The sequence below is a fragment of the Carya illinoinensis genome, chromosome 13 (genome assembly GCF_018687715.1).
Source record: "Carya illinoinensis cultivar Pawnee chromosome 13, C.illinoinensisPawnee_v1, whole genome shotgun sequence".
In the NCBI taxonomy this organism is placed as follows: Eukaryota; Viridiplantae; Streptophyta; class Magnoliopsida; order Fagales; family Juglandaceae; genus Carya; species Carya illinoinensis.
Genome location: NC_056764.1, coordinates 21,899,155 through 21,923,003, shown reverse-complemented (window position 1 = coordinate 21,923,003; position 23,849 = coordinate 21,899,155). Strand labels below are relative to the sequence as shown.

The 23,849-nt window shown below is 32.4% G+C and overlaps 2 protein-coding genes across 3 annotated transcripts; both read left to right on the top strand.

The window, feature by feature from the left end:
• The first annotated feature begins 3,789 nt into the window (after nucleotides 1-3,789).
• LOC122292476 (beta-glucosidase BoGH3B-like) lies at nucleotides 3,790-8,650 on the top strand. The gene is made up of 10 exons (XM_043100855.1): nucleotides 3,790-3,947; nucleotides 4,244-4,498; nucleotides 4,641-4,845; nucleotides 5,364-5,454; nucleotides 5,551-5,696; nucleotides 6,832-7,075; nucleotides 7,163-7,267; nucleotides 7,368-7,550; nucleotides 7,650-7,854; nucleotides 7,999-8,650. Exons 2-10 carry the CDS (start codon nucleotides 4,279-4,281, stop codon nucleotides 8,481-8,483), a joined length of 1,884 nt encoding a protein of 627 aa, XP_042956789.1. The 5' UTR covers nucleotides 3,790-3,947; nucleotides 4,244-4,278; the 3' UTR covers nucleotides 8,484-8,650.
• A 9,709-nt stretch (nucleotides 8,651-18,359) lies between these two features.
• LOC122290764 (beta-glucosidase BoGH3B-like) lies at nucleotides 18,360-22,739 on the top strand. 2 transcript variants are annotated; one of them, XM_043098394.1, is made up of 10 exons: nucleotides 18,360-18,482; nucleotides 18,825-19,079; nucleotides 19,215-19,419; nucleotides 20,319-20,409; nucleotides 20,495-20,640; nucleotides 21,023-21,266; nucleotides 21,354-21,446; nucleotides 21,546-21,728; nucleotides 21,831-22,035; nucleotides 22,184-22,739. In XM_043098394.1, exons 2-10 carry the CDS (start codon nucleotides 18,860-18,862, stop codon nucleotides 22,666-22,668), a joined length of 1,872 nt encoding a protein of 623 aa, XP_042954328.1. In that variant the 5' UTR covers nucleotides 18,360-18,482; nucleotides 18,825-18,859; the 3' UTR covers nucleotides 22,669-22,739. The 2 variants fall into 2 exon arrangements, with proteins under 2 accessions (XP_042954328.1, XP_042954330.1); XM_043098396.1 differs by lacking the exon at nucleotides 18,360-18,482 and adding an exon at nucleotides 18,496-18,665.
• Nucleotides 22,740-23,849: the final 1,110 nt, after the last annotated feature.

The following is a 23,849-nucleotide window of genomic DNA, read 5'->3' as shown; positions in this document are numbered from 1 at the left end:
GTGAGAGAAAAAAGCCCTAGAGAGAGACAGAGTTGAGATTGTGAGTAAAAGAAAACTCTTGTAACTCAGTGTGTTTGTCATCTCATCTGAATAAAATTCATTACAACTTTATAAACATAAACACGTTGTTGAACTATTTAAATCTTGTGTCATGTGTGCACGCTTAATTTTTGTGTTTTTGCATTATTGTTTTAACTATCTATCTCGATATCGTTATTGAGTGTGGGTGTATTGCTTTCACAACAACTTCTCATACTCCTTGCTCGAGGAGTTAGGAAGTGTGGGGTTGTAGCACGTCCCACAAATTTATTACTATATTCTTGTTTTCTTCTACTTTTGTTTCTAAAGTTGTAGCACGTCCCACACATTTAGTACTATATTCTTGTTTTCTTCCACTTTTGTTTTTTAAAATTTTTTAGACAAACTTTTTTTTCGTTAAAAAAATTCTTTTGAGCACAAATTGAATTGGATTTGATTTTTCTTCTTCACAAAGTGATTAAAGAGATGTTTGTGGTAAAAAAAACATTAGATTTGATTTTTTTTTAAGTATTTATGAAAATCTAAATTCGTTCGATTCTCTATATATGATCATGGTTGCAAATTTACGTAAAACTGAAATTTTACGAGTTTGTTAATTTTCTTGCACATATGCTTTGTAAATCCTTTTATTTTGGTCTCGTTTTGTTACACAGAGAAGATGTGATGAGATTAAAATTAAAAGTTGAATAAAATATTATTAAAATTTAATTTATTAATATTACTTTTGTTTTAGAATTTAAAAAAGTTAAATTATTTCTTATATTTTATGTAGGAAATGTGTAATGATTACATTAAATTAAATGAGATGAGATGATTAGGTATAACTAAACCAATCACAAACATCTTAAAATCCTTTTTTTTTTACAAGAAAAAATTGAGTATTATATTTATTTGTTTTTTTAAGTATGTAAAAACACCTATGAATCTAGGGAATGAAAACTAATTACTTGCAAGAGAATTTTCGTGACTACTTTAGGTGCACATGGTTTTATAATTATGCCACGTAAAAATATTTTAAAAAAAAATTTTAGGGAGATAAAAAAAAGGACATAAAGTTATAATTATTGATGAATAATTTTTATTTGAAAACTTTTACACCGCATACTATTTATGTGATATAATTTGATGTAAAAGAGAAATTTTAAAATTTAAATATTATAAATTAAATTATATCACGTGAATAATGTATAGTATAATATTATTTTGTAAAATTTTCATACATGAAAAAATAGTATAATGGAAAACGAGGATTAGTCACAAAATAAGAACAGGGCAATCGCAAAGTAATATTAAAATTTGTTTTAATATATATATGAGAAATAGTTTAATTATAAATAAATTTTATAAATATTAAATTTATATATTAATATGATTCGATAGGATACATTAAAAGTAAAAGTTAGTTTACATTTTAAATTATATCGCTACAGTATATCACTGGGAAAATATTTTTTTTTACTTAATGATAAAAAAAGTGATTTTAAAATATTTTTGTATTTTCTAAAAATATTTAAAAAATAAAAAAATATATCTAAACAGCATGTCCAGCAATAAAAGCTGGGTCGCATAGTAGTCCATCCTTATGTTTTTTTTTGTTTTCGAAAATGTATCCTTATATTAAATTATATAATTATATAAAATAAATTTAATAAATTATATCAATTTAATTTAAATAAAATATTTTTGTTTGATAGGAATTTAAATAAAATATCTAGGTGACTAATAAAGTAAAAAGTTGAAAGACACAGGAATTCAAATTAGGTGGAAAGGGAAATCTCAGGATGGCATGTGATGTTGTCCCCCCGCCCGTACTATGTCTGGTTATCAATTTCAAAAATTAAGCATGTTCCTAACGTTAATATCATTACTTTTTCAGAAAGAGCCGTAAAAAATGACCGTTTGAAACGGGCTTGTAGGTATTTATCCAGATGTTGTCTGTCTTTATCACATTGTTATGCGTGCCACTGCAGGATTGTTGTATCCAGCCCCTCACCACATAATTAACACTTATTTGACACCCCTCCATAATTTGAATCCTTTATAACTATTAGGGTGAGGCTATTATGCCGCTGATCATGCCGTTGGCGTGACGCCCAGTGATTTTTTATTTATTTATTTATATTTTTTTAATTATTAAATAAAAAAATTATATCAGTATACTTAAAATTATTATCTTAATTATTAAATAAAAAAAATTACCCAAGGGTACACTGTAGCGATACAAAGGAAACGAGAGACCAGTTTTTTCCTATATATTAGGAAAAATATAGTTACAAGCACAATTATATATTAATCTGTGTATCAATATGATGTGATTAGTCAAAAAATAAATTTTATTAAAAATATTATTAATTTAAATTTTAAATATGAATAAATTAATATTTATACACAGATTAGTACGCGACTATACTTGTATATAGCAAAATCCTAAATATTAATGCAACGCATATTCGTGGACTCCATAAGAGTTTTATATTAAATAAAATAAATTAGATTATTAAAAAATTAATTTTTTATTATATCAATCTCATATTTTTTATTATTTTTAAATAATTATACATACTTATGACCATAATTGATGGCAAATAGTATCATCTCACCTTTCTTATCATTTAAATTATTCTTAAACTTTATTCACGTGGACTCATAACACGTAGTTCTTTGGCAATCATTCTCATCCAAACTCCACCGACTCACTTTCTCAACTCTTCTCCCAATTTCATTCTTAAACGTACAAAAATCAACATGGTCACTTTCACCTTTTCAATTAAAATAATATTAATAATAAAATGAATATATAACTTAAAAATAAGAATAATACGAGTCAAATTAGAACTTTTCATCTAGTTGTATTTATAGTCACGGACAACTATCCAAAAATAATTCTCTGTGTTTTTTTTTATTTGGAAAAAATTCTCAATTTTTGAAATGGAAGGAAAAAAAATAATAATTTAGAAGAAAAATCTTTATACTATATATTTATTTTTATTTTTTATTTTTTATCTTTTTATTTTTCTTTCCTTATTAAGTAGAATAATGCTAGGCTTCCTGCTGGGAATTTTTTTTTTTTTTTACTTAGGGCGTCCTCTTTAGATTATGTAAATGTAAAGTCATAATTTATATAATATTATATGATTTTACATTTGACTATTTTATTCAAAACTTAATTTCAGATTGGATTATCTATTTATTAGTTAAAATAATATTAAAATTTTAATAATTTAATAATAATAAATCTTTTTCTTATTTTATAATTCTACCACTTATATGTTAATTAATAATAAAATTATAATTAAGATGACTGGTAGAGACAAACTTTTAAGTACCAGAACCATATGAGCTTCATAATTTTTTTTTTTTTTTTGCATAATTCAATGCCATACATTTTTACTCTATTAGCCAAAATCCTCATTGTATTTGCATTTATATAATTTCATAAGAATGCTCCTAATGATTAAAGAAGTAATTTTTTAATAATGTTATAATTTTTTTTAAAACATATTTAAAAGTGTTAAAAAAATATATAAAAAAAAAAGATAAAAAAAAATCTGAAATTGTAGTAACCAGAGGCCAACAGTAACTTTCAGCAGTGAGAGTAGCAACTGTGTACCACCCTATTAAGTATGTGGGGATAAAATAATTTAATTAATTTAGTAGAAATAATATTTAAAAAATATAATTAAAAAATGTGTAATGTGAAGCGAAGGAAGTTGTGTAACAATTCTTGCAAAAACTTCCCATATAAACTGGCGGAACGCAGGCTTCCTGCTAACACACTAGTAAAGGCTAGCAAAGGAAAGGAGGGACTGGAAGAGTGAAACATCTCCTGCTCCAACTTCCTCTGTGTCTCCCTTCGTCTGTTGGACGAGTGTGAGGCTGTTTACAGTATCTCTGTTGTTGTTTGGCGAGTAAGTTCAAAGCTTTCTTCTCCTAATCTCTCTGTGTCTCATTCTATCCCTGTTACACTGTCGGTCCCTCCCCACCCTTCCCCTTCTCCCACCACCCCCATCCCCAAAAAATAGTACATTGGGTTTTGCAGCCTTTTTTTTCTTATTCCTTTTTCTTGTCAGTGGTTTTCCCAGTTTTGGGAATTAGTATTACTTGTTATTAATCAGTCTCTTATAGCTATTGCATTCTCTACATATTCCATATTACTATTGCCTTTTAAGTGTATCAACTGGATATCTGGCTGCTCAATCTACAGATACAAAGAACTAAGATCGACTTGGGTCTGCCAAGATGGGGAGATTTTCAATACCCATGATGCTTTTCATGCTATTATGCTGCTTGGCAGCTCGTACTGAAGCAGTTTACGTGAAATACAAAGACCCAAAACAGCCTTTGGGCGCTAGAGTCAAGGACCTCATGAGTCGCATGACTCTTGCCGAAAAGATTGGCCAAATGGTGCAGATCGAGCGCACCGTTGCCACGCCCGATGCGATGAAGAAGTATTTCATTGGTAACCAAATGTCCCTGAACAATCTATATTTTTTTTACCCATTCTGTTTCACCTGTACATGTACATGATCTGTATATTACCTTTTTTGTACGCAAGATGCGATTTTGAATAGTATGTGCAATATGTGATGGGCATTGGACAGGGAGTGTTTTGAGTGGTGGAGGGAGTGTACCGGCTCCGGAGGCCTCTGCCGAAGCTTGGGTCAACCTGGTGAATGAGATCCAAAAGGAGTCTTTATCAACCCGCCTTGGGATTCCGATGATTTACGGGATTGATGCTGTCCACGGTCATAACAACGTCTACAAGGCCACTATTTTCCCCCACAATGTTGGGCTTGGAGTGACCAGGCAAGTATAAAGATGCATCTTTATACAGACGTCCTTTTGGTTTAGTCCGAGCGTTTGTTGTAGAAAAGATACTTTTTTTATTGAATTCCAAGTAGCACCAACTCATTTAACGGAAGTGTTTTAAGTTTGATGGATATTTTATTATTAATATTTTTGGCCTTAATCCATTTCAGAATTTCAGATCTTTTGAATCGTTAAACAGTTTTAAGTCTTAAGTCTTACCTCGAGGTTTTACATGTTGAGTTTTTTGTAATGATCGTCTACGATGGTTGAAGAAAGGGTGTTATGATCCTGACTTGGATAGTGAATTACTGGGGAACTGGGATTACAAAACTCGATTTTGTTATCTTAAACATCAGAGGGTTGGAAGCAGAGATGCCTTAAGGTTTTATTAGAAATTCTTTGAGCCATGTTTTAAATTCATTTGTTCCATATATAAAAAAAAATGTTCCTATGTGCTTTAAATCAGCAGTTCCGAGGTTCACTTGTCTGGATTTATTATGATATCATTCTTTCAGGGATCCTCAACTTATCAAGAAGATTGGAGATGCAACGGCCCTTGAAGTTAGAGCTACAGGAATTCCTTATGTTTTTGCTCCATGTATTGCGGTAAATACACATTGTATACGATTTTATTTGAAAATCCTAAAAAAAAAGAAACCTTAATGACTTATGCTAACAATTTTCATCTATATTTATTTACAGGTATGCAGGGACCCAAGATGGGGTCGGTGCTACGAAAGTTATAGTGAGGACCCAAAAATTGTTCAAGCAATGACTGAGATCATACCTGGTTTGCAAGGAGATATCCCTGCAAATTCTCGAAAGGGTGTTCCCTTTGTTGCTGGAAAGTAAGAGCCGTTTGATAAAACTGCTGCGCTGTGTGTTTTGTTACTCTGGGTTGATTAGTAGATGCCAATGTTATTGTTCTTGGATAATTTTTGACAAATGTCTTAGCATGTTTTCAACTGTAATAACTGCATGAGCTCCTAATTCAGCAAAAAAGAAAAATGCATGAGCTCCTAAATAGACCATACTTGAATACTATTACTGCAGAATGTCTTAAAAATTGATTTAAACTTTAAAGAAAAAAACGTTGTTGTATCTTGCCTTGCTAGTGATCTACTTTTTAACACCCATTCAAGATTACATTAATTTTGCTCATATGATCAAGGTCTCTTTTCCCTTTTCCAGATGCATAGCTACAGTAACACATATCTATACATTCTTTGAGGAAATAACTTAAAAGTCTTTTGAAACTTCCATGCATTATTTAGCAAAAAAATGTTTGCTTTGTCTAAGTTGTTGTTGTCTAGGGTTGAAAAACTTCCTGTGGTTATATTACTGTTTGTTCCATGTTATGCATGAATAGTTTCTTTGGGACAATTTTATGTCTCATTCCAGTGGAGGACAATGCTTCTCTAAATATCAAGCTTAAATGAAAAAATTAGTATAGCTTGCATTATTGGATATGATATACTTTCTGACTTTCAGTTTCATAAGTACGCTCCTTCTTTCGGACTCTTTTTAGCTGGTCTAGACAAGTGGTGGATCTATGTGGTCCAAACTACAACATAAAGTTAGGTCCCCTAAGAACTTCCCATGTTCCTACATTGTTTATTTGGCTTCATGAGAGGCGTTGCCTAGTTCAGTCTAAAATGTTGGGAGAACTGTTTGGTAATCTTGCACATTTTTCCCTAAACCTTGGTGTGATTGCAAAGCAAGAGCTTGACTTTGTTCTTATCGTAGGACCAGTTTGCCCTTTGTGTTGCTACTACAAGCACCTTTTGAGGAAAGATTGAATCATCATCTTTTGACTACTTTAGATGATAGCAGCTGAGAATAATACCTCACAAAACCATTCCAGTGCTAGATTACCTTTCTAAATTATCATGTTACCCGGTTCTTTGTTGAGCATATCAAATGCACTGAAATTTGAAACCTGGCTGTAACAAGTTCACTTGATTTATTTATTACTATGGCTAGACAAAAGGTTGCGGCCTGTGCCAAGCACTTTGTGGGAGATGGTGGCACAACCAAAGGCATTGATGAGAATAATACTGTGATCAATGGAAACGGATTGTTCAGTATTCACATGCCTGCTTACGCTAACTCCATCAGCAAGGGTGTTGCAACAGTCATGATATCGTACTCAAGCTGGAATGGGAAGAAGATGCATGCTAATGGTGATCTTGTCTCTGGTTTCCTAAAGGGAAAACTAAAGTTCAAGGTAACAAAAACCAATTCAACACTTAGCTTGGTTGTCAAATTGTTCAGTTGATATGAAACATTGAAGGTGCAAGTGGCTGTGTTTCAGGGTTTTGTCATCTCAGATTGGCAGGGTATTGACAGGATTACCTCCCCTCCTCATGCTAACTATTCATACTCTGTTCAAGCTGGAGTTAGTGCTGGAATTGACATGGTCAGTCAACGTTAGTATTATGTTCCTTGATCTCAAGCATGTGAGGGGGGAATATATGTTTTTCTTTTTTCATTCTCAAATGTTTGTACCTGTTTTGCAGATCATGGTCCCATACGACTTTACAGTGTTCATTGATGAGCTAACCAATCAGGTGAAGAACAATATTATCCCAATGAGCAGGATCGATGATGCTGTGAAGAGAATCTTGAGGGTTAAATTTGTCATGGGACTCTTTGAGAATCCACTAGCTGATCTCAGTCTTGTCAGCCAACTCGGTAATAAGGTCTGTTCTCAGATTTATTGTCTTAAGATGACTTGAATACTCTTCATCTGTGTTTTGTCAAATACTTTTGGTGTCTAATCAAAAGTCTCACTTGGGCAGGAACATAGAGAATTGGCAAGGGAGGCTGTACGAAAATCACTTGTACTATTAAAGAATGGAAAATCTGCTGACAAGCCCTTGCTTCCCCTCCCCAAGAAAACGCTAAAGATACTAGTTGCCGGTAGTCATGCTGACAACTTGGGCTATCAATGCGGAGGCTGGACGATTGAGTGGCAGGGCCGTAGTGGCAATGAACTCACTATTGGTATGATTTTGTAAATATCTATACATTCCGCATGCTTCTGTGATTTTTGACAGAAGTAAGATTTTCTGTTGGTGGGGTGTTATTTGACAGAAGTAAGATTTTTGACCAGTCCGTTTGAGAAGCTATTTACATTTGCATAAACAGGTACGACAATTCTGAATGCCTTGAAAAATACAGTTGATCCTACTACCCAGGTTGTCTACAGTGAGAACCCTGATGCAGGATTTGTCCAGTCCAACAAATTTTCAGTCGCCATTGTTGTTGTGGGTGAGCCCTCGTATGCAGAAATGTATGGCGATAGCTTCAATCTAACTATACCAGAACCAGGGCCAAGCACTATAAACAATGTGTGTGGGGCTGTCAAGTGCGTTGTGGTAGTGATCTCTGGCCGCCCTGTTGTGATCCAGCCCTACCTGGCAAAGATTGATGCACTTGTTGCTGCTTGGCTTCCTGGAACTGAAGGTCAAGGCGTTGCTGACTTATTATTTGGTGACTATGGATTCACTGGCAAGCTCGCTCGTACGTGGTTCAAGACAGTGGACCAGCTCCCAATGAATATTGGTGACTCACATTATGACCCTTTATTTCCTTTTGGATTTGGCTTGACAACTAAAGCTACCAATACCTAGGATTTTTCACAAGTCCTGTATGAAATTATCTACAAAGAAAACTAGGGTTTAATTTGCCCAATTTTCTTAATCAATCCAAGCTTCTTCTCTCTTGTAGTGGTTGGGTTTTACTCAATTCTTCCAACCTATTTCCGTCATATCAGCTTGAATGCAACCAAAATTTTTTAGTTGGGTTTGTTGATCATGCTCAATTTGAATTGAAGACTTGAATATTTAGGAATTGGTTATGAATATAAATGGGGTGGTCAGGGAAAATGATTGGCGATATTTTGAATTGAGAAATGTTTTGAACCACATGGTTTTTACAAAAGTCAACTTGCGAACCGATGTAGTTAATGTGGTACGTTAAATATTAAATTTCCTCTTATTGTAAAGGAGACTAGATCATATGAAAATAAAGTTAGTTTGTAGGTTTATTTTTGTATCACTTCTCTTCTTAATAATGGCTCCGTTTGTAAGTTTATAAATGAATGATGGAAATTGAAGGGATGAAATAATAAAAGAAAATGCAATGGAAATGAATGGAATGAGACCGATAGAATTGTTGTGTACTCCACGAGTGGGAATGATAATTGATTCATAACGACATATATTTTAATTATACTCGCTATGAAATAATTATACTCGCTGGTAAAGATAATGATGAGTTACTTTCATTGTGTCAAGTTGGACTATAAAACATTCCCTTGAGATAAATTTAATGGAAATTGATTATTCGAAATGTCAGACCCGAGTAAGGAGTTACAAAAGTTAATTTACTCTATAGAATCTGATTCTATGAATAAAAAGATTACTCTGTAACCCTCATTACAATTTAGAGAATTATTAATATTATTCATTTATTATCAGTTCTTCTTCTTCTTCTTTTTTTTTTTTTTTTCTTAATACAAAATGCATGGGAAAATCTTCTCCTCCATTTTAGTCTCCCCTGATGCACTAGAAACCATGCAGTACACTTTGTCTCAATCTTTCGATCTCATCAACCAAACAAAAGTCTAGAAACAGTTGGCTTTTTACAAACATTGAACTTTACTTGTTACGGCTGGGGAAAAAAAAAAAAAAAAAAAAACCTAATACCAGAATTTAATTTGTTTCCCAATTTCTAAGAAGCTAAACAAGTACACTGTTTCTCTCAATTTGTCTTAGCAACCAAACAAAATTGAGAGAAACAAACATTGTGTAGAAACCGTTCCTTGACCTTTTGGAGGTGATGCATCGGCTTGGGCTCAACCTCTCAATCCTGATACTGAAAGCAAAGCTTCCGGAGATAGCCAATGGTGAGGCCAAGAATAATGTATTTTTGGAGGTGGTTGGATGGAGCAAGAGATGTAGGAATATTCGGAGGGAGCGAAGAGAGCGTAGGGACTGGATTAGTTCATGTAGGCGGTGGAGTAGAAAAGAGAGGGTGCGGCAGTGGTGAGCTCGTTGAAGTCGAGATGGGAGAGGATCGAAGAAGGAGAGATGTATGGAAGATATAACTGGTCTTGTGGTAATGTTAGTGTTCTGGATCAGCTGAACTGTGACAGGAACCAAATTACATTGTGAGGTAGAAAATCAAATCGTATGTTGTTTAGAATTTTTCTTAAATTATTGGGTTTATAATTGGTTGGGATGAAATTGGGCTAGAATAGTAACCTAAGACCCATACGTCAAACCCAATCGTAAATATTTGGGGGAACTAGAACCAAGACCCGTGGAAGTAAAATCTCAAATCGTCATCCATCCACATGAGAATGATTCTTGAACCTAACCCTAGGATCCAACTTGACCAACACCAATATTAGTATGTATCTATAGCCTTCTCAATTATGAAGTCTCATGCTTCATTGCTGCTCTCGGTTTTTTGACGCAGCACATAGCCCCACTCTGGCACCATCGTTGAGCCTGTGCAGTGGTGGACCAGCAATTTCTTTTGGGGGTGACTTTTTTTATTGTGTGACATATTTTATATTTATATAAAATAAAAGGAGATTAAAAAATCATAAAAATATTACCATATATAAAATTAGAGCTAGATAATTTGCTACAACAACTTAATATATGTTTCATATTTTTGAAAATAATTTTTTATAAAATAATACTAGTATATTGTTATTTGTATAATGAAATATTTAGAATTTAATTTCTTCATAATAACTATTAAGTGATTTTTTAGAATTTCATCTTTAATTATAATATGTACGATAGTTTATTATATTTTATGTAAAATCTAGATATTTTTGTGTCACATTAAACATATAATATTACAATTGAGATCTTAAATAAATAAAAAAAAATATTTTATCTCTTGTATTATATTGCTTTTCCTCTTTCTCGCGAAAATCCCATACCCAAACTTTTGAAGGATGCGGAGTGAAAACTTCAGTTCTAAAGGTTATCATTTTCCTTGATCATCAAAATGTAACCAATGCCACGAAAATAGAATTCTTTCTTCCGTCTTCTTATTTTGCTTGGGAAATACTTTTGCTTTGTTGAAAAAGCTAAAACTTTTCATTACTTTATTTACTGGGTCCATTTTCATTTGTATGGTCTGTATATTCTATATTGGCATTTAGAGCTGCCATCAAATATCAAAAGAAAGGATTTAGATAAAGCTATGAGCATGGTTAGGTGATGGAGAAGAAGTTGATATCAAGGATTTTGAGCTTGAGAAACTCTATGCAAGATTGCAGAAAGAGGGGAAAGTGGGGAAGGAATTTTTGGGTTAGGGTTTCAACAGAAAAATTCAAAATTAAAGGAGAAAAAAGATGATGTCATTGCAATGAAATGGAGTTTTGAGTGGCCCAAGATTTACATTGGTTTGTCGAGAAAGGAGAGAGAAGATTATATCCTTGCCATGAAAGGCACAAAACTGCCCAGAGACCCAAGAAAAGAGCCAACAACATTTATAAAGAATATGCGTTTTAAGTTACCTTGGCATGTTGAGATAAATTGAGTTGAATTATAAATAATAATATTTTGTAAATCTTATTAAGATATATTTAAATTTTTTAGATTAAGATGAATTTAATTTTTTAAGTTAAAATATATAAAATAGGCTGAAATGAGTTTAATATTTTTTTATATGAAGTTGAAAAAGTAATAATGAGTCTCATTAATGATTGGTTTGATATGAGTTGAGTTTGGTCTAAGAACCAAACACAACCTTACTTTAGTTGGAAAAAAATACAAATTTGATGCTTGGTAAAAGATCTTTTTTTTTTTTTTTTTAATGGAAACTGTTATCATTCATTCATCAGAGAAATTTACATTCATGACTGAACACATTTTGGGATGTCCACATATCAAATATGATATAATAAACTAAAATAATGCATTTGGAACTCCAACAGTACACAATTTTATTTTGTGATTGGTTTGGTCTTCGCTATTGTTGATACTCTCTATAGACAAATGCCCATGAGACGATACTGTTTGCCTAAACAGAGATTCAATCTCACCCTTCGTAGAAAGATCAGACTTAACCTTTATAAACAAATATTTGAGAGACGAATTTTTTTTTTTAAAAATTAAAAATAAGGAAACCAAAATGAAAACAGTAAGATATATGCGAAAAAGGACGGATTACCGTTTGAACCAACTCTAATGCACTTCAAAATCTGTGACGAAATGTGAAGGCAACACACTTATCTCTTTTCACTCACAAAGGTTAGATCTGAAAGGTTTAATGGTGGCAAGTTCGATGATCTAGCGTGTGTGTTGAGAAGGGGTGGCGCGTGAGAATCATGTGTAGTGATTTTTGCAAAACTACAACTTTTCTCTCAACGATTTTTTATCTGTGAATCTGCTTGTACTGTGTGTGTATCTCATAAGTTGTCGGAAAGCTGTAGACCTGTCTTTTTCTTTTCTTTTTTTACTTTGAAGAAAGTAAAATAAAACTAAGGAAAAGAAACCTTGATTGGAAAGGTGGGTGAATAGAGGATGAAGGGAAGGACAGGGAGGAGGAAAAAGCCGATGCCTTCTCCCCTTCTAGTGAAAATCAAGTCTAAAATCCTTAATTTTTTACAAGAGAGAGAAAAAAGGAGGCGCAACCAAGTTTGCATCTTGGCAAAAGACTTCTACGTGTGGTGTAATGCTATTATAGAAGAACCCATACATTTAAGAGAGGAATTCAAATTTGGCGTAAAGGAAAATATGTGATATTGTCACTACAAGAAAAATGACCATTTGTAATAAATTATATGCAACGAGAATTATTATTTGTAACCAAAACAAACTCATTTGAGTAAAAAGTAATCATTTTTGTAAGAAATAATTAGTCAAAACTAAGAAGTTTTCTTATGGTGTGTCCCCATCTAGGTGTAAGTGTAGTTATCGATTTCAAAAGGTGCGCATGCTCCTAACGTTAAAATCTTTTAACCATTTTTAGAAATGTGAAAAATGACCGTTCGAATCACGGAATCAAGCTTGTAGGTTTATTTTATCCCATATGTTGTCTTTATCACCTTTTTTTTTTTTTTTTTTTTTTTTTTTTTTTTTTTTTTATGTGTGCCACTTCAATCCGCCGGCCGGATTGTTATAGCTACACCCTTATATCCAGCATCTGATGACATAAATAACATATAATTTATACCTCTTCATTTATATCATTTACTTTACCATATGTCACGTGACATATTAAAAGAATTAAAAATATAAAAAAGGATAGAGAAAATCTCGAATTTTAGTATGAGTTTTGCTATATACAAATACATTCGTGTACTAATCTGTGCACCAATACTGATTCATTCATACTTAAATTTAAATTAACACTGTTTTCAATAAAATCTACTTTTTAACCAATTACATCACATTGGTGCACAGAGTAGTATACAATTGTGCTTGCATCTATATTTTTCCTTTTAGTATTTCTTTTTTTTAGTTTTTGTACATCATTTTATTTTAAATATATATTCTTTTAATTTTTTTAATAAGCCACGAGGCACTAGATTTTGGTGCCACGTCAATGGGACAAAATGAAGGGACATAGTAACTTAAGGCCATGTTTAGGTTGACTTATATAATACAATATACATATCTTAACACTGCACAAATATGATTCATTAATACGATTTGACAATTTTAATGTTAAGTATAATAATTTGTAAAATTACAAGCATCTCTTCTAAAAAAATGGTAGACAAATCTAGAATTCCCATAAAAGAAATCTATTTTTTATATATTAATGATTTCCATTTTTAATAACAAAAATATGCTAAATTTTAATAGTATATATGAGTTTCGATCTATACATTTTCTATACACTTATCTGCTATTTTCACTTTAAAAAAGTGATTTTATCTAATCTCATCACTCGCATCAATCAATTAAATTTAAATTCATTCATACATTTTAAGGTGTTATCCACAGCTTTATACATGTGGATCGACTCATATGTCAAATCTCTTTCCAGTTCTTTCTTGTTGGCTTCAAGTGTACGTATGTATTGCAGCTGTTCACTCCAAATTCCAGCAATATGAGCTCAGTCACGCAACCTTTGTGTTAGTCCATCTTTGGCAATCAATCTCATTCAAACTACACTGATCACTCAATTACTCAACTTTTTTCACTCCTTATCTCAACATTGTTTCACTTTTTAAATTAAAATATTATTAAAATTAAAAAGAATACATAACTTTAAAATAATAATAATAATAATAAGTGGGGTGGCAAGTAATAGACAAGCGGATTATTATTTTTCAAAATGTATAGACAAGATGTCTTAAAAAAAAAAAAAGATTTCTCACATACTATTCAAATATATATATTTTGAAGTGGGATAGATAGTTTTTGTAAAACACCTATAATACTTCATTTCCTCACAATTTCAAGATCTTTAACATGTAAATAAGAGTTTAGTAGTGTAAATGAGTCGAGCCGAGTTCAAGCCAGTAGTCCTTATTCGTTTGACTTTTGTTTAAGCATAAGTCAAGCTGGAACTTTTCATTTAGTTGTATTTATGTTTATGAACAATTCATTTAATATTCGATTGATTCGAAATTTGTTTAAGAGTTGCTTCATAAGTCGAGTTGAAGCTTTTCATCTAATTGTATTTATAGTCACGAACAAATAATTCAATATTTGATCGATTTTGATCTTGTTTATAACTCGCTTCATCATGATAAAATAGATTATCTAATCCACAATTTTTGATAAACATATTTTGACTTTTTACTAAAATCTTTAGAGAGTTATGTATGAATAGATTATGTTTACAAGGATTCAAGTAACATTTGGGTAGTACTAGGAATGCGATTTTTTCATTTAATCAGTTTAAATATTAAAAATGTTCTCATTTTGAATATAGAGATAATATTGTAAAATAATAAATATGACCTAACATCTTAAGTTTATATAATGAATCTAGCCAAATTTTATATGAATTGTATTATTTAATAATTGATTATAATAATTAATTTAATAAATAAATGGAGCCAAATTTATGTTTGACCAAATTGATATGAGTTAAAATCGCCGCTTTCTTTAGAAAAAAAATTATATTTAAAGGTTTTTACACTATACACCATCTACGTATCATAATTTGATTTGAAAAATAAATATTAAAATTTGAATCTTAGCGATCAGATTATATCATATAGATGATCAACTATGTATGGTGTAAGAATCAATGTTTTGAATACCGTACTGGTCAAGGCAATGGAATGAAATATTTCGGTACTAGTACCGTTTCGTGTATCGTTTCGAAAAATTCAATATATGAATAAATTATATACAGAAATATATATATTAATTATATTCCAAAATAATAATCTATATATAAATAAATTATGCATAAATACATATATATAAATTATAAATGGACTGGTTTGAATTGGGGGTCAAAAAATGAGCTTGAAGTTTGAAGAAATAAAAAAAACAGGTAAAGGCCAAAATACTAGACGGTACGGGCCGGTACGTAGTCTAATATAAGCCGAAATATCGGCCGGTACGGGCCGGTATTTGGACTGGTACCAAACATGTACAATTTCTATACCGAACCAGTGACCGGTACGGCATATTTCGACTGTACCGGCCGGTATGGTACAAAATTAAAAATATTGATAAGAATAATGATAGCCTTCTCACTTGATGACAACCTGTTTACAATTTAGATAAAAAAAATATAAAAAATAAACAAAAAATGATATAAAAAATATCTTATAATTCTATTAAATAATTTTATTATCTTGATTGTAAACCGGTTGTTAACCAGTTGGAAGGGTATCATTGCCTGTGATGTAAACGTCTTCAAATAACACTACTATTCTCGTATAAATAGATAATTACCGTTTGAATCGGGCCTTCAGGTTTATTAATCCATATCTTGTCTTCATTACGTCTTCATTCTAGTGGTTTCATCTCATGTCTCAAATCAGACTTAAAATCATTCTTATATTTTAAGATAGGTATGGGCTTTTACTTCAATTGGATTATTCCCTTGCCCCAAGCGGGGGTATATGCTTTTTCTCCTTCCCTTCCCGTAATCGATCAGATGACAGATGGATAAGCACTGGACTCATCCAAATATTACCACAAAAACTGAACAATGCAGACAACAACAATTAAATAGGGTTTTTAAAAAGAGTTTTGCTATATACAAGCACAATCATATACTAATCTGTGTATCAATACTGATTCATTCATACTTAAAATTTAAATTAACACTGTTTTCAATAAAAATCTACTTTTTAACCAATCACATCACATTGGTGCATAATTGTACTTGCAACTATATTTTTCCTTTTAAAAATAGATCACAAAATAGACCACAAGTTTATATATATATATATATATATATATAAAGAGTTATTTAGTATATATGTTTATGTGATGATAAATATTTTAACTATAAAGAAATTTTATAAAAGTATATTTATAAATTGACGTAAATTGATGTGCTACGTCAAATTATAAAATTATTTTTATTATAAAATAGATCTAACGTATCACATAAAAACACATCATTTGATAAATTTACTTGTATCAAATTTCTTAATGTATGTAATACTACTATTGTATAAGATCCACAAGTCTAGAATAAGAGGCATTTCCCTCGTTACCTTAATTTGCAAGCCAAGGGGACCGCAGAGCACTCCCCACTCAATCTTTGATATTTTTAAGAAAAAAAAAAAAATAATCTAACCATAAAAAGATTACATAAAATTAATCATACAAATCGATATAGTTTGATGTGGTTCGTTAAACTATAAAATTGCTTTTATTATAAAATAAATTTAACAAATCAGATAAAATCAGGTCATCAATTTGTGAGATTGTTTTGTATAATTCCATTGTAAATGTAACAATATTCTTTTAAGATATTAATAGTTTCTCTTTCAAGACCCTACGATGAAATATAAAATTCAATAAATTAATAATTATATTTGGGAAATTTGCAGATTAAAAGAATAAAAGTTACATTAAAAAGTAACCGCACATGATGACTGGCAATTCAAAAATAAATTTAAGGGATTGATTGAAAAACCATCTATTAAAGCACTCATGTATGATAGGTAGCTCATAAAGAGATTTGTCATACGTATGACAAATCTCTTTCCAATTCTTCCTCGTTGTATGCATGTATTGCTCCTGGTTACTCCAAAGGATAATGATATATACAATCTTTAAATATTGTACAAGTTTAGTAAAGATCGTTAATAAAAGAATAATGTTATATACAGTTGTAGAGTATATAACTGCTAAATAGTTTTATAAAATGGTGGAGTCTACTAATTTGTTTTAAAGAGATTACATGACACTTACACATTTCATGACTGTAAATATTATTTCTCTTAATAAAAAAGTGAAAAACTTAATTTTTCTTGATGGAATTTACTTTTTAAACAAAAGACGTAGGCAAAACTTGTACAGTTGGGATTTGTTATTGATATTAGTCTACTCCAAATTCTACCAATATGACATTATATGAGCTCAGTCACGCAACCTTTGTGATGGTCCATCTTTGGCAATTAATTTAATTCAAACTCCACTTGTCACTCAATTTCTCAACTTTTTTCCAAACTTCATTCTATACAAAAATTAAAAATATTTCCTTCAAAAAATTTTTTCACTCCTTATCTCAACATATATAGTTTTACTATTTCAATTAAAATAATATTAAAAATAAAAAGAATACATAACTTAAAAGGAAAAAGTGAGGGGTTAGGTGGCAATTAAGCAACGGGCACGTCGATTATTATTTTTCAAAATTCAAATGATTTCTTCAAAAAAAAAAAAAAAATATTTTGAAGTGGTACCATTTAAATATATTTGAAGTGGGATCCATAATATTTTGTACAAAAACCATAAAACTTCATTTCCACACATTTTCAAGATCTTTACATGTAAACAAGAGTCTGGTAGGGCAAACGAATCGAGTTACATAATATGAGTCAAGTTAGAGCTTTTCATCTTGTTGTATTTATCTCTACGAACAACTCATTTAATATTCGATTAATTCCGAACATTTTTTTATAAGTTATTTCATAAATCGAGTTGGAGTTCTTCATCTAATTGTATTTATATAGTCATGAACAACAAATTAATTTAATATTCGATCGATTTCAAGTTTGTTTTTAAGCCGCTTCTTCTTGATAAATTAGATTATCTAATCTACAAGTTTTTATAAACATATTTTAAAGTTTTACTAAAATCTTTATCAACCTACATATAAATAGACTATATTTATAAAGATTTAAGTAACTTGTTTAGTACTAAGAACGCGATTTTTTCATTAGTCACAACCATAATAACTAATTTAGTAAACAAATCCAGCGGAATTTGTGTTTGACCAAATTGATTTTGAGGGACTTCTTGAGTTACATTATTTATTTACCAGAGTTTTTGAGTGACCAAATTGCATTAGACTCTAATTTAAAGAGTATTTAAAAATGACTGCACGTAAAATTTTTAAACTTGTAATAATCCAGAGACTTCCTATATATCTAGCAGCCCATTGGTCACATTTCCCAGAGTCTTCCCATCGAAGCCGAAGGTTCTTGCATTCCTGCTAACACACTGGTAAAGACTAGTAAAGGAAGGGCGGGAGAGGGAGACAGAAATATCTCCTCCTCCAATTTCTTCTCTTTCTCCCTTGGTCTGTTTGAGTGCGTGAGGCTGTTTACAGTATCTCGTGTTTGGCGAGCAGCAATGGGTTTTCCAGCCCCCCCTTTTTTTTTTGGGCAGTGGTTTTCCCAGTTCAATGTACCATTTTTATGATCACTCTCCCCTTAAGTTTATTTATTTATTATTATTATTATTTTTTTTTGGGAATTAGTATTACTTGTTATGATATCAGTCTCTTATAGCCGTTGCATTCTCTACATATTCCATATTACTATTGTCTATAAGTTCAATCTCCAGATACAAACAACTAAGATCGACTTGGGTCTGCCAAGATGCGGAGATTCTCAATCCCCATGATGGGTTTCATGCTATTATGCTACTTGGCAACTTCTACTGAAGCAGTTTACGTGAAATACAAAGACCCAAGGCAGCCTTTGGGCGCTAGAGTCAAAGACCTCATGAGACGCATGACTCTTGCCGAAAAGATTGGCCAAATGGTGCAGATTGAGCGCAGCGTTGCCAAGCCCGATGTGATGAAGAAGTACTTCATTGGTAACCAAATGTCACTGAACAATCTATATTTTTTTTTTCACCTGTGTACATGATCTATTTGTCAATATTAGCTGTTTTGAACACAAGAATATGCGAGTTTGATTAAATGTATGTGCAATATCATGTGATGGGCAGGGAGTGTTTTGAGTGGTGGAGGGAGTGTACCGGCTCCGGAGGCCTCTGCAGAAACTTGGGTCAACCTGGTGAATGAGATCCAAAAGGGCTCTCTATCGACCCGCCTTGGGATTCCGATGATTTACGGGATTGATGCTGTCCACGGTCATAACAACGTCTACAAGGCCACTATTTTCCCCCACAATGTTGGGCTTGGAGTGACCAGGCAAGTGTATAAAGATGCATGTTGATACAGACAAGCCCTTCGGTTTAGTCCGAGTGTTAGTTGTAGAAAGATACTTTTTTATTTAATTCCACGTAGACACCAAGTCATTTAACGAAAGTGATTTTAAGTTTTGGAAATGCTACTTTATCCTCTAGGTTTGACCGTCATATAATTTAATTTTTTTTAAATATTTTAAAAATATTACTACTACAGAATTTGTATGTTTAAAAAAAAAATTTTAAATGTTTAAAATATATTTATTTAAAATGAAAAAGAAATGGACTAACAGTCACGGCAACAGAAAAAGCTGGATGACCGACTAGCATGATCCTTAAATTTTAAGTTTGATGGATATTTTGTTATGGAAAATGATTGGTTGCCCTCTAAATGTGCCCCTAAAACTGCCTCATAGTGCAATTTTTTAATGTTTGAAAAAATTACTACTAGTAAATTTGTGTATGTCATGTACTTTTAACATTTAAAAAAAAAATGCACTAAGGTAATTTCGGGAGCAGATTTAGAGGGCAACCTAGTATCACCCTTTTACTATTAATACTTTTGTACTTAATCCATTTCAGAATTTCAGATCTTTTGAATCGTTAACACTTTTAAGTTTAAAGACTTACCTCGAGATTTTACATTTCAAGTATTTTGTAATGATCGTCTACGATGGTTGAAGAAAGCATGTTATGATCCTGACTTGGATGGTGAATTATTACTGAGAAACTCATGGGAAGCTGGGATTACAAAACTCGATTTTTATCATCTTAAACATGATCAGCGGGTTGGAAGAAGAGATGCATTAAGAATTTATTAGATAGTCCCTGTGTTCTTTAAATCAGTATGTACGTAGTTCCGAGTTTCACTTATCTGGATTTATTGTGATATTATTCTTTCAGGGATCCTCGACTTATCAAGAAGATTGGAGCTGCAACGGCCCTTGAAGTTAGAGCTACAGGAATTCCTTATGTTTTTGCTCCATGTATTGCGGTAAATACACATTTATTTCAAAATTTTCAAAAAAATACCTTAACGACTTATGCTAACAATTTTCATCTATATTTTTAATTAACAGGTATGCAGGGACCCGAGATGGGGTCGGTGCTACGAAAGTTATAGTGAAGACCACAAAATTGTTCAAGCAATGACTGAGATCATACCTGGTTTGCAAGGAGATATTCCTGCAAAATCTCGAAAGGGTGTTCCCTTTGTTGGTGGAAAGTAAGAGCCCTTTGATAAAACTTCTGCTGTATTTTAGTTACTCTGGGTTGATTAGTAGACAGTACTGATGTTATTATTCTTGAATGATTTTTTACAATTGTTTTCATTAGCATGTTTCATTTATACATGCACGAGCTCTTAAAAATTGATTTGCTCAAACTATTTTACTACTATTCATAGATCATCTGAGATAATCTTAGTATCCACGTACTGACTAGTTCTTTAGATGATAGCAGCTTAGAATAAATACCTCACAAAATCATTCTAGTTCAAGATCATCTTTCTAAATTAACGTCAGCCGGTTCTTTGTTGAGCATATCAAATGAACTGAAATTTGAAACCTGGCTGTAACAACTTCACTTGATTTATTGGTTATGGCTAGACAAAAGGTTGCGGCCTGTGCCAAGCACTTTGTGGGAGATGGTGGCACAACCAATGGCATTGATGAGAATAATACTGTGATCAACGCAAATGGATTGTTCAGTATTCACATGCCTGCTTACCCTACCTCCATCATCAAGGGTGTTGCAACAGTCATGGTATCGTACTCAAGCTGGAATGGGAAGAAGATGCATGCTAATGGTGATCTTATCTCTGGTCTCCTAAAGGGAAAACTAAAGTTCAAGGTAACAAAAACCAATTCAACACTTAGTTTGGTTGACAAATTGGTCAGCTGATATGAAACATTGAAGGTGCAAATGTTTGTGTTTCAGGGCTTTGTCATATCAGATTGGTATGGTATTGAAAAGATCGATGCTAACTATTCATGCTCTGTTCAAGCTGGAGTTAGTGCTGGAATTGACATGGTCAGTCAAAATTTAGTATTATGTTCCTTGATCTCAAGCATGTGAGGGGGACATATGTTTTTCTTTTTCTATTCTCAAATGTTTCTACCTATTTTGCAGATCATGGTCCCATTTAACTATACAGACTTCATTCACGAGCTAACCAATCAGGTGAAGAACAATATTATCCCAATGAGCAGGATCGATGATGCTGTGAAGAGAATCTTGAGGGTTAAATTTATCATGGGACTCTTCGAGAATCCACTAGCTGATCTCAGTCTTGTCAGCCAACTCGGTAATAAGGTCTGTTCTCAGATTTATTGTCTTAAGATGACTTGAATACTCTTCATCTGTGTTTTGTCAAATCCCTTTGGTGTCCTATAATCGAGAGTGTCACTTGGGCAGAAACATAGAGAATTGGCAAGGGAGGCTGTACGAAAATCACTTGTACTATTAAAGAACGGAAAATCTGCTGACAAGCCCTTGCTTCCCCTCCCCAAGAAAACGCTGAAGATACTAGTTGCAGGAAGTCATGCTGACAATTTGGGCTATCAATGCGGAGGCTTCACGATTACGTGGCAGGGTCTTAGTGGCAATGATCTCACTATCGGTACGATCGATTTGTAAATATCTATACATTCCGCATGCTTTTGTGTTTTTTTTGCAGAAGTAAGATTTTCTATTGGTGGGGTGTTTTGTTTTCCTTTTTGCCTATCAAATCTGGTGCATTACAATAGAGGACATACATGCTTTAACAGGTACAACAATCCTGAATGCCGTGAAAAATACAGTTGATCCTACCACCCAGGTTGTCTATAGTGAGAACCCTGATGCAGGATTTGTCAAGTCCAACAAATTTTCAGTCGCCATTGTTGTTGTGGGTGAGCCCTCGTATGCAGAAATGATTGGCGATAGCTTCAATCTAACTATACTAGAACCAGGGCCAAGCACTATAAACAACGTGTGTGGGGCTGTCAAGTGCGTTGTGGTAGTGATCTCTGGCCGCCCTGTTGTGATCCAGCCCTACCTGGCAAAGATTGATGCACTTGTTGCTGCTTGGCTTCCTGGAACTGAAGGCCAAGGCGTTGCTGACATATTGTTCGGTGACTATGGATTCACTGGCAAGCTCGCTTGTACGTGGTTCAAGACAGTGGACCAGCTCCCGATGAATGTTGGTGATTCACATTATGACCCTCTATTTCCTTTTGGATTTGGCTTGACAACTAGAGCTACCAATAACTAGGATTTTTCGCAAGTCCTGTATGAAATTATCAACTAAGAAAACTAGAGTTTAATCTGCCCCATTTTCTTCTATCCAAGCTTCTCTCTTGTAGTGTTTGGTTTGCGTTCAGGGAAAATCATTGGCAATATTTTGAATGATGGCTCCGTTTTTAAGTTATAAATGAATGGAATGGATGAAACAATAAAGAAAATATAATGGAAATGAATGGACCGAAAAGAATGGAATCGTTGAGAGACATCAATTATACTCGTATGGGCACGAATGATAATTGATTCACAGTAACTTATATTTCAGTTATATTCGATATGAAATTTCAATTAATTCACATCAGCATATATTTATGACAATTGATTCTTCCCAAACTTCTATAAGATTATCTACAAATCAATCATATAAGATATTATCGTTAAAACCATTTTTTTATCCATCCAAGTGATGATTTGATTTAAATTTTTAACCTAAATATGAACTGAGCATTCAATTAATTAAGATTATTTTAGATCATGAGAAAAATATGATTAAACTCATATTTATAAAATCTTATCTCTATTAATTTATGTGAAGTAAGAACATGTAATCACTAAACGTACACAAAAATACTTGAGAAAAAATACGTCTCATAAATAATATTCCTCATCTTCAATGAAGTTTTATCTTCAACCTTAGTTTATAATATAGCTCAACATAGTCATAAAAATAAAATTCGAAATCTAAACGTAATTAAATTAAAACAATATTTTTTCAAGAAATATGAGGGGGTCCTTCTTCACTTACACCTAGCTATGTTAATGTTTTGAAAGCATTATACTTTTACTCATCCTCCGGAGCTCAACTACTTATAGGTATAACCTTTTAACCTATTACTTATGGTTTGCACTCTTCTCTTCATACACTCATGGAATCATAACATTAGATCTCAAACATCTCACCAACTCAACCTTGTTTGGCCTAGAGCCATTCACATCATATAATGAAACGTACCCGTAGTTTCCAAAACTTCGATCTCCAACCCTAATGACCAAAGCTTAACCTTCCAAGTCTACTACCCGAAACCTCAAGTGGTCCACATCCCTTGGTTACAATACCCTTAAGAGACTCATATCCAACTATTTGGATCAACAAATAGCCTTACTAAAGCTCCTACCCTTACTCTTAACCTAGCATCAGAATAACATAGTTTG